Here is an 11,057-nt window from a genome sequence, read left to right on the forward strand (position 1 = left end):
AGAAGAGAGGAGCTATCACCAGGCGCAACTTACTGTAGGAAAACAATGGTTTGGCAGGCCACTTGTCTACAACGATGCCTCTCTGTGTTATCAGAGCCACTTCATCGATCCCCATTGGCCAAAGTCAAAAAATTATTAGGGAGTAAAAGATATATATATATATATATATATATATATATATATATATATATATATATATATATATATATATATATATATATATATATATATATATATATATATATATATATATATATATATATATATATATATACACATATATATATTTATATTTATTTATATATATATATATATAGTGCATATTACTCTCACCCACAGAACACACTGCTCCTGCGCTGCCTGAAAAGGAGTCGAGCATTTACCAATATATCAATATATATTTTCATATATTTTGCATTATGTGTTTTTTGGAAATGAAACTACGTAAACCTATTCTACTAGGACCCCGAAATAAAAGTATGAACCTGAAAATTAGATTATATATATGACCTCTTTAAGACAAAGATACATATGTAATGGAGACATGATATTTTACAGTTAATAATAAACTTCACTATCCAACATGACATCAGCACACTGAAACAATAAACTTTGCAAGCAATTTAAGAATTAGTCTTTCCAAAAGGCATCTTTTTCTGCATAGTGAACAAACAACAAAAAACATATTGGCGCATATCAGAAGACATTTATGCCAAGACCAGATAATACCAACCAACCAATATATCGGTCAGGCTCTAATTTCCACCCACAGTTAATGCGCATATAAGCAGAATGAGAACAGAGTAATCAGAATTAAGGAAAACAACAGCACTCTTGTTTTCTTCATAATCCAACAATTTTCCATAGTAATTTTCTCGCCTGCTCCAGGATGGTCAGAGGTCAGATAGAAAACCTGAAGCTGCTGCTTAATGACACCTCGGAATAAACACATTTGCTTACACCTGCTTTGTTTGTTTTTCTGTCATAGGTAACTTTAAACAAGCGGAATACAAGTTTGAACACGGAAAGCCAGAGTAAAGTTTGCGTAATTGCTTGGATATGGGGGCTGCTGTGACCTGTGTCTTTTACTCTGCCTTTATACAACATGGCAATCATGGGAGGCCTAGTCATGGGAGTCTGACGGCTGAATCTGACGGCTGAGTCACCCACACTGGTACAGACTTTCCTCTCAAGCTCTCTTTGGATAATTGGGTAGACTACAACTTGGCAGAGGCAGCGAAAGCGATGTGATCCTGTCCTCGTGAGAGAGGACGTGGGGCGTTGGTTATGCAATGTTTTTTTCCAATCTGAGATCCCTACTGATCTAATTTGACATTTGGGTGATGAGCATCATGAGGAGTCCCTAACGTTCTGCATTTCCACACAAACTACGAGTCAGAGAGCAGAGCCGCTTCACACAAAACCACAAATAACTTTCTTTTTCCCATTAAGACACACAGCAAAATGTCAAGAGGCAACCATCAAAAGCATGTTTGTGTTTTTGTCAGTGAAAGGTCCACACTCGCTAAAGCAGTGACCTTTATTCAAGCATAGCCTCTGTGGAGGAAATGAAAATGTGTCGCACTCTGCTTCATTGTTTTCATTACGGGGAGATAGCGTGGAAGACGGTGTGGGTCAAAATTACGATCAGAAAAGCCTGCTCTGGCTTTTCACTTCCCCAGTGAACTGAGAGTGGGTTTTTGAGAGAGATCTGGCTTAATAACATGCCACTGGGTGGAAAAAGCTGAGACGGAGTGGTGGTCGGAGTCTGACTCAACCCAGAACAGAGAGATGAATTATTCATCCGTTCAGCCAATCGTTTGGAACAGCCCTGGAGGCCGGAGCAAGTAGGTGTTGGGTTGAGACTGAGGACAGAACAATAAATGCAGATGTGAAAAAAGAAATCCTTTGGTCAACCAGCAAAGAATGCTACTTCCCCTATATCGTACACAGGCTGATAAACAAGGCCAGGACGTGCTAGAAATCCTATAGGTGATGATCACAAGACTGCCTAATCAAAACCTGACTGCAAGCTTTCTTTGTCTTTAATTTCACTCTAAGAGCAAATATCTCAGTCATGGAGAGTTTACTAAATAGTGGAGGAGAATTAATGGCAAATTACTGTAGAATAAATGAAACAAATTCATCATACTAATGTGTTGCCAGATATCTTATTGTCAGAATTAGTAGGCCTGTAATATCTACTGTATGTTTGAGAAATCTCCAACCTGAAAATGGTCAAATTTATTGTTTCAGCTTTATGTTAGTTAAGAAATCACTCTTATCTCAGTAATCCCATGATTCTCCACTCAAGTAGTGACTCCCAACAGATAATGTACTGTTCTGTATGTCTTATTAGCATTTTGCTGAGAGACAATGCTGCCTTTAGGCTGTGCATAATCACCCAATTTACATGATAGAAAATCATGCAGTAACAAATTACAGAGAGTTACACTGATACAAGTTAAACCAATATGGGCCACGACCACCTTCAAAAGAAAAAAAAAAAGGAAACAATACTATAAAAAAAGTTGGTTACCTTTTCACACTTCAAATGTGGGATATGATCCATGCACAACACATTATCTTTTATTGCTTTAGATAGCGAGAGCAGTTACACATATGACAGCTGACCTTAATGCCATTAATGACACATGGTTGGGATGCATGAGATTGGATTTTTTTCCCCCACTTACCTGCAGACAAGTATTGTAGTGGAATTAACATATTATAATGCCTACTCCTGGAAGCTGAGAAGAACATAAACATACTCGGCCTTGACACTTATCATGATGGCCTACAGGCAGGACCAGACAAACAGTTTTTTTTTTTATTTACACATTCACTGGGTAAAAATAAAAAAAAGTTCTTCTTTAACGATTCGCCTCTCATGTGCATAGGTTAAACATCATCTTATTGGCCTAGAATCTGCCCATGCTAATATTTAATTGTAAAGCTTTTGTTAGCTGACAAAAATGATGTGCCAATATAACCGTACATCCCTACTGCTGCTACACCATAATGGAAAAAACTGACATTGTGATATGCAAAAGTAGAGAAATTTACACCAGATGAGCTGAACAGCACTATTTTGCTTTTGAATGTGTGTGTTTCGCCGGAATCAGCAGCTCTTTGTCTCGGTTCTTGCAAAAAGTTTGAAATGTTACGTATTTAACTTTAAAGTTAATGTAGACATTAAGAGGTTTAGTGGTCGGTTGCAACATTTGTGACTCATTTAAATATAATAATTTGATTACCCATCCAACTCTGACCAGACAGAAACGGGGGATTCATGCATCTAAGCTTGAATCATTCTCAACTTTAGTGGATAATCATACATTGGGTACGGAGTTAATCTGCAGACTTTCTGCTTCAAGATAACATCATATCTTCTGATGGATGTTAGTGTTAGAGCCATGACAATGGCCAAAATGTGGCTTGCAATGGACTAGAAAGGTCTTGTTTTTGGCCACACATGCTTTTACTACATCATAATGCATAGAAAAAGGACCAAGACTGCCTTACTTGACATTGCACACCTGCAGTGTGAGTATTGCACATGTGCACATTACAATGTTAGTGCTTAAATCCCTAATATGTGGGAAATGTCTCTGACAATACATTCAGGGAAGTTAAATGCAGAGCACTTTTTTTTTTTTTTTACAATAAAATAAACAAACATATATGCTGCATCCCAGATTGTTCAGTGCCTAAGTTTAGGGATGAAGGTGAACCAGCACTGCTATCTTTGCTCCCTCTGTAGTATTCACCACATTTTGTGGTATGCTTTGCTCGACAAGTTTAATCTTCTTTAGACAAGGATTCAGGGCTTTACCACCGGAGGAATGTAAAGCACAGAACTGAGCTTAGACAGCTAACGACGAGTAATGTGGGAGGAATGTGTGACCAAGGTTGCCCTAGCTCAGAAAATCACTATATTTAAGTAGCTTTACACACAAGTGTCTGTTGTCAGAGATTACATGACAATGTAAAGACAATGGACTTCAACATTACAGCTCATTACGATTACAGATTGTCAAAAGCATGACTGATGTTAGAGTTGGTACAGAGGGATACTTACAAGATGAGTCAGATCATCCTGAAGGAAAGTATAATTTTTTATGCAGAAAGCTAAACTCATCCAGAGTTTACATTAGTCCAAGGCTGCAAGTGACTGAATTTAAAGTGATACAAGAGTGAAACACAGCCAGAAAGGATCAATGAGCTGGACTCCCTTGGTACCAAAGACCAAAAAAGCGAAGTGTTCCAAATACCTCACTTTGGTGTTTTGAAACATCCTGTTGGCTCATAATGAAACTGAACATCCCACAAGCAACTAAAACCTGGTCTTCTCTTGCTTGGCTCCTGGCCAGGTAACCATTCTGCTAAATTAACTCTGCTCATCAACATTCAGAGAGACTGAGCAGAATGATAGTGTCCCTGCAGATACTTTGATGCAAGTGTGCCTAAGGCAAACTTCCCTTGAAGCAGAACACAGTAATACGCTAGTTGTGGCCTTATAAAGGAAGGAATTCTTAAGAATGGAAAGAAAGGCTTAATGCCAGTAATCCCATTTTACTAAAGCTATAATGCTTTAAGTTAATGCAACAAATTAAATGCAAAAATAAATGTTGAATGTAGTGGTTACCCTATGGCAAATGGGATTCTTTCAGGAGCTTTTATGTGTTTGACTGGGAGGACGGGTGTGTGACAACTGTGAAACTGAACCAATACTCTCCTTTATAAACAGAGCAAGGCTGATCCACCATAACACTCTCCTCCACCCCTAATGAGACTGCAGTTTCCTTTGCCCCCAAGGCAGTCAACGACAAAAAAAACCACGTTCATGACATTTCTGCTCTCTAAGAAAAGTATTTATTGAGAATGAAAGTCAAAGTAGTAAACAAATAGAGGAAATCTTGGGTCAAAACAACCGGTCAGGGTTAGAACCCAGACTAATCCACATAGTCTAGTCGTGTTACTTTGCTGTGATTAGTAACAGAAACACTAGTAGCGAGGCAAATCGATAAGATGTTGTTGATACCAATGTCCTTATGGATTCTGTTTATCGGTTCTATTCTGTTTAACGCTTCCCTTATTGATCTTGATCAGTTTTGTCTGAGCTGACTGTAGACTGAGAGCTAGCTGTGGCAACGGTCCTAAACTAAAATGGATGAAATAACAACATTCATTTTGATTGAGGTTTTTCTCAATCAAAGAAAAAAATCTGCTAAGCCTTCCTGCCTCGCACTTTTTTATCATAACATAGCATATCTGACCTTGGTAATGAACGTGAAGTGGGTAGCAGCGGCAAATACAAGTCTTTCTTGGAATTTAAGCACATGTTGTACAGAAAGATTTTTCAGCATTTTGCTGTTGTTTCCAACCTAACTTGAAATGATCATTTAACAGACATTTCAACTAGCACTGCTGTCATTTTTCTTCGTGAAAGAAAGCCGCGCTTTGCCCCATTTCTTCCTCTCTGAGTCTCTGCTGTGACTCCTTTTTGTTGCAAGTTTCAAGCAGCAAAGAGGCGTGAGTCTGACACCATTGTTTTACAATTACAACTTTCAGATGCACTAATAAAAGGAATCGATAGGCTTAGAGACATGTATTTAAAGGCTGGACAATTTGGAACCAGTTCGCGATTCCCATCCATACTCTCGAGAGATTAATAAATGTAGATGTAAAGTGGAGAGATGAGAGACAAGAATTTAAAAGGATAAAAGATGAGGGAGGCAGAGAAAAAGGAGTGGGCCTGCAGCATTATTACTTTCACACATTTTTCATGGTGACCTTATTCAATGCTGCAGGAGAAGGCATCTTTTTGCCCTCTACATTTCACTCTTGAGTCTGAACTCGGTATAGAGCAATAGGGCGGAGTCTTGCTGTCTGTTGGGCCTTTAGGTCTTTAGACAGTTTAAATGATCACTTTGTCATGTTGACCAGTGCACTTACTGACTGCAATGAGAAACAGACAGCACTTTAAGTAATGGAATGTACAGTACACACTCTTGGACAGGTTTGATTGTCAAACAAAGCTGGAAAAAAATAACAGCACTGCAACAGCATCTATGTAAGCGCCTGTCACTGTGTCCCCATCAGATTCAATCAGGGGGGAAAGCTATGGCATCAGCAAACTGAAGAGTACAGCTGCGCTCACTTAACCATCTTTCTACATCTCATATGCACACACAAATACTCACACACACACACACACACACACACAAATACGCACACACACACACACACACACACACACACACACACACACACACACACACACACACACACACACACACACACACACACACGCTTTGATCACTGCCAAGGTGGCAAACGAAGGAGCTAACAAAGCGACATAAAAAGTTACCAGTAATAGAAATGCACAGCCTGCTTGGTGCAGTCGTCCAACAACAGTATTACTATGACGACTGAGAAGAAGGCAGCACGATTTCTGCAGCTGATTTCCCTGATGCACACAGACATGATTAACAAAGCAACGACGCACAACACACCACCACAGACAAGATGACGTCAGAGGAAGGAAGCCATCATTTACAAGAATTCAAAAAACACTACAGGCTTTCTCAGCTCTCAGGTCTGTTTTTAAGGACAGCTTGCACATCAATCAAAAATAATGGGCTAGAATAAACCAGCTCATCTGTCCGCCGTGTGTGTGTGTGTGTGTGTGTGTGTGTGTGTGTGTGTGTGTGTGTGTGTGTGTGTGTGTGTGTGCGTGTGTGTGTGCGTGCAGGGCAGATCACTCTTAGCCTGCAGTCCAGTCCTAATCCAAGTCTCGTGATCTGGCTGCTGTTAGTTCTCTGACAGGAGGGGGGGGGAAGAAAAGAGCTGCAGTGGCCTGATAGAGATTTCAGTACCACCACCAATAATTTCTCCGAAATGCCAACACAGAGACAAAAGTGCAATTGCGCAACACTAGTAATAAGCAAGCTGTGGTTTACACCTGCCTCCACCTCTGTACAGTGACTCACTGCTGGCCCATGCTTGTGCGTGTGTCAGTTAAATGTCTGCCTATAAAAAGGTAACATCTGGGGACCTCCAGGATGCTGAAGAGGATTCAAGACATGTCCCAAGCATTGTGGGAAATCATTTTCTATGAGTTATTTTTACTATTTGTTCCTACCACAATGACAGAATAACTTTCCAGACTGTGGTTACCTCCTCATACAATTATGTATACTTCTGCACAAAATAAGCTAGATATGAAGACAAACTTCTCTAATTATAGGGAGTAAGTCTTAAAAATAAAAATAAAACTGTAGTTGAATGAGTTTTAGCCATAAATGTGCCATACATTTCTATATTACTTCTAAACTCTGCATATTCTTCACTGATGGTCTATTTGTCTGATGTCTTTTTAGCATCTTACAGCATCAGCATTTTGCAGAAGCCACTTCCAGTTAGGGTCATTCACTGTGGGACAGCTGAGACAAAAACAGGAAGGTAGCTAAGGCAGTTAGTTGAATCACAAGTAGCAGACAAAAAGGAATGTATCTGAACAATGTTTGCTATTGTTGGATTAAAATGAACTCGGTGGACATTTTATTTCGCTCGGAATCGAGCGACACAAGCTACCTACAACTGATAAGATGCAATGAGGACTAAATATCTGGATTTTGGTGGGTCAATTCAATCTTATAAACAGGGTGCCTGAGTAGGCTGCATTTAAAAATTGTATTAAGCATAATTTGCTATTATTTATGAATGATGTACAGCAAGTTTTGCAACTTAAAGATGATGAATACAAATACTATGACACCGTCCAAACAGACAAGATATACATAAACGTATTGAAGATCTTCCATATAAGATTCCCTGAATCTTAACTTGTTCCCAGGAGCACTGCCTTGTAGTCCTGGAAATGAAAAGTAAGCACTCAGACAAAGCCTGAGCTGAGCCTGTATCACACCGGCTCCTGCGCCTACCTGCAGATCAGCTCCTTGCAGTCTACAGTCCATGTACTTTTCCCACGCGTATGCCAGCTCAGTCTGCTGTGGACTGGCCATGTCTCCCACACCTTCAGGTACAGCACCAGTCAGGGCGTTGAGGAAGTCAGGAATGACAAGATTCTCCTATTGGTTTCCTTCCTGATCTTCCAGAAGGCTGAAAGTGCCCCGGGCAGCACCGAACGAAGCCCCAGCTGTCCTCCTGAGTCACTCATAGCAGATTCATGATTCACGGCGCTGCTCTGCCACTTTTAAAATTGTGCTTCTGCAGATAAAAATACAAAGTGTCAAGGTGTTAGCAAAACAGAGATAACGATACCTGGCAACAAAACTTTCGGCCGGTGCACTCAAGAGATACTGACAGCTGTGTGTGACGCACTTGCACCTGACTTGAACCTGAAACTTCTGCCAAACGAGCCTGCCCCACTGTAGCATAACCAAAACAAAACGGACTGAAGCTACACACTCAGCTAGCTAGCTAGCGAGCTGTCTGACAACCTGCGTCAAACCCTCAGACGGGTTGAAGAAACTCATTTCCGGTAAGGGGTTCGTTTTCATAATAAAAGCATACTTTTAATTACTGGCGGCTAATATACTTTAGGTGGTAATCTCACTATAAACACAAATACAATATTTCAATTAGATGGTTAGGGTATTGTAATAATACATCTTGTTTTTCGTTCTATTCATTTGTCATTTTCATGTATACATATACACAAATCTAAAGGAAATCTCAGTTGAAAATGTGTTTAAGAATCAGAATCAGATCAGAATACTTTATTAATCCCCCGGGGCAAATTGTTTAACGGTGAATACATTTGAATGTAGGGCCATTTAGTTTACACACTTACAAACATCACACAGTAAATAGAGCTAAAGCAAACAGTTAACATTTGTATGTTATATCTGACTCCCATGATTAAAAATGTTTTATCAGCAGTGAGGTGATTTCCATCATGCACAATATAAAAGCTTGGCCCTAAACTGGGCATAAGAATGATTGACCCAGAAGGTTTAAATGCTTTGTAGTTACTTATTAATCGCTTATCTTCTCTGACTTAAAGTGACAAGATTGCATATCATTTAGATGAGAGGGCAAACCATCTGATCAGCTGTCATTTCAAATGTTTAAAGGTTCCCTGTGATATAATTTCAAACTATCTTATATGTTTACATACCCAGATCTACATATTTAAATATCCAAACCTTTTTTCCTATTTCTTACAAAAGATGAACAAGGAAATTAAATAGTAATTTAAATAATAGCATCAAACCATTATTTGGGGAGATAAATGCATCTATATTCTTTCAAAGAAAGCAAGCAAGGTTTCTTTCATTAACTTATTATAAGGTATCTGTATCACTGATATCAATTATGTGCATCAAACTACATTTTTTATAGTTTTATTGTCCATTGAAGGCATCTTTCAGTTAAGAAAACAATTCGTGTTTTATTTTGAAAGGGTTTCCCAATGGTTATGGCCGTTGCTTTAGCTAGCTTAACCACCAGCGGCTGCACGATAGCTCGATAATTTCAACCATAATATTTGCATAAATACCGTAATAGCCTCAGAGCCGCTATACCTAACGTGTCCCGCAACTTATGTTAATCAACTAAATTAATGTTCCGCAATGTGAGTTATTTTTCAGATAACCACAGGCTGTTGGCTGTCTTTCTGGCTGTTGCATCGCATCGTACTGAGTATGGCAGCTGTCAAAACTGTGAGCACAGACAAGCGAATACATCGTTAACGGCCTCTACAAACATAATTGATGCCTCCGCTATCGCTTCACCTTTGTTGTATTCAGAATATACAATTCTAAGTGGGAAGAATTAATTTTCATACATACCTTCGTTTCCTATGAATTAAAGCGGCTAATGCTAGCCTTCGTCCAGCAGACTGATATGTGTTGTTATGCCCTCAGCACTGACTGCAAGACCATCCCGTACAATACCGCCCTTTTCCCTGCCTGCTAGATCCTCCCAGAATGTGAGGGGCTGACATATTGTCCCGGCGCTATGTCATTTTATCTGTGTTTTCTAATTCATTTTGACAGAGGTGTAACTAGATCTCCAGTCATTTAGATGAAGAAAATCAGAGTTTTTGGTCATCTGGTGAATCTGTTTCTGGAGCAGAACACACAGCTGTGATCAAACATATTAAAATGTTCTGATAGAATTTATCCAAAAGACTAATTAATCTGTTTTTATCTGTGTTGTCCAGATAAAAAAAAAATCCTTGCAGACAAATATGAGGGTCAGGTCACCCACTGGGCTAATGAACGCTGACAGCCGGTGACACGCCCACTGACTCCTGTTTTTCTTCCTATTGGACAACACACAACTAATTCACCAATCAATCAATACAGTTAGTCTAGGACCGGTGGTGCTTTTGATGAATCTATGTAAATCTGCGAATACACCACGATGAAGGCACAAACTGGCAGAATGCTAGCCCATTTTAATGCAGTATACCATTTTATTCCTTTCTCAGGAAAACATTTCCATTTCTCGAGGATTTGATACTTTTATTTGCCTTGTGATAAACTGAAAATCTTTGAATTAGGTATATTTGGTCTGCATGATCGATTGCCGGACAAAAGAAGTACTTTGATAACATCAGTTTGAACTTCAGGACAATAAAGCGTTTTTACTGTGAATGTCATTTGGTATGCACAATAAAAATCTGCATATCAATCAATAATGAAAGTGTGATCACAACCCTGACATGTAAATGTTGTGGTTTTAACAAAGTTGCAACTCCTTTGTTAGATTTAACATATTCCGAGTTTTTAAAGAGCCCCTTAATGCACCACTGACGTCAGCAGGTGTCTCCCTTTTTGTGGCAGCGTACAGACTGCGGGGGTGGCAGCTTCATATTAACAAAGCACACACGTCATCCTATTGACACATTGCAATTTGAAAATAGGCCACGTGAGAGCAACAGACCAACTGGCTCTCTAACAGTACCTGAAGCAGGTTACAGGTCACTGTATTACTTTATAACAACATGATATGGCTGGTCAGGAGTCCACAGTGGAAAATGAAATCCACCCTGTGAAACGTTTCACCACACACACACAAGA

At 39.4% G+C, this 11,057-nt stretch overlaps 1 protein-coding gene across 2 annotated transcripts in view; it reads right to left on the reverse strand.

Moving 5' to 3' along the window:
* Window positions 1-9,975, reverse strand: part of lyst (lysosomal trafficking regulator) — a 66,324-nt gene extending 56,349 nt beyond the window's left edge. For both annotated transcript variants that reach the window (XM_030441707.1, XM_030441706.1), the window contains exons 1-2: window positions 9,822-9,975; window positions 7,950-8,235 (exon numbers count right to left, since the gene is read on the reverse strand). In XM_030441707.1, coding sequence (XP_030297567.1) covers window positions 7,950-8,030 — 81 coding nt within the window. In that variant the 5' untranslated portion in view covers window positions 8,031-8,235; window positions 9,822-9,975. The remainder of the gene's footprint in view (window positions 1-7,949; window positions 8,236-9,821) is intronic.
* Between the last annotated feature and the right edge of the window lie 1,082 nt (window positions 9,976-11,057).

The sequence above is a fragment of the Sparus aurata genome, chromosome 15 (genome assembly GCF_900880675.1).
Source record: "Sparus aurata chromosome 15, fSpaAur1.1, whole genome shotgun sequence".
Taxonomy (NCBI): domain Eukaryota; kingdom Metazoa; phylum Chordata; class Actinopteri; order Spariformes; family Sparidae; genus Sparus; species Sparus aurata.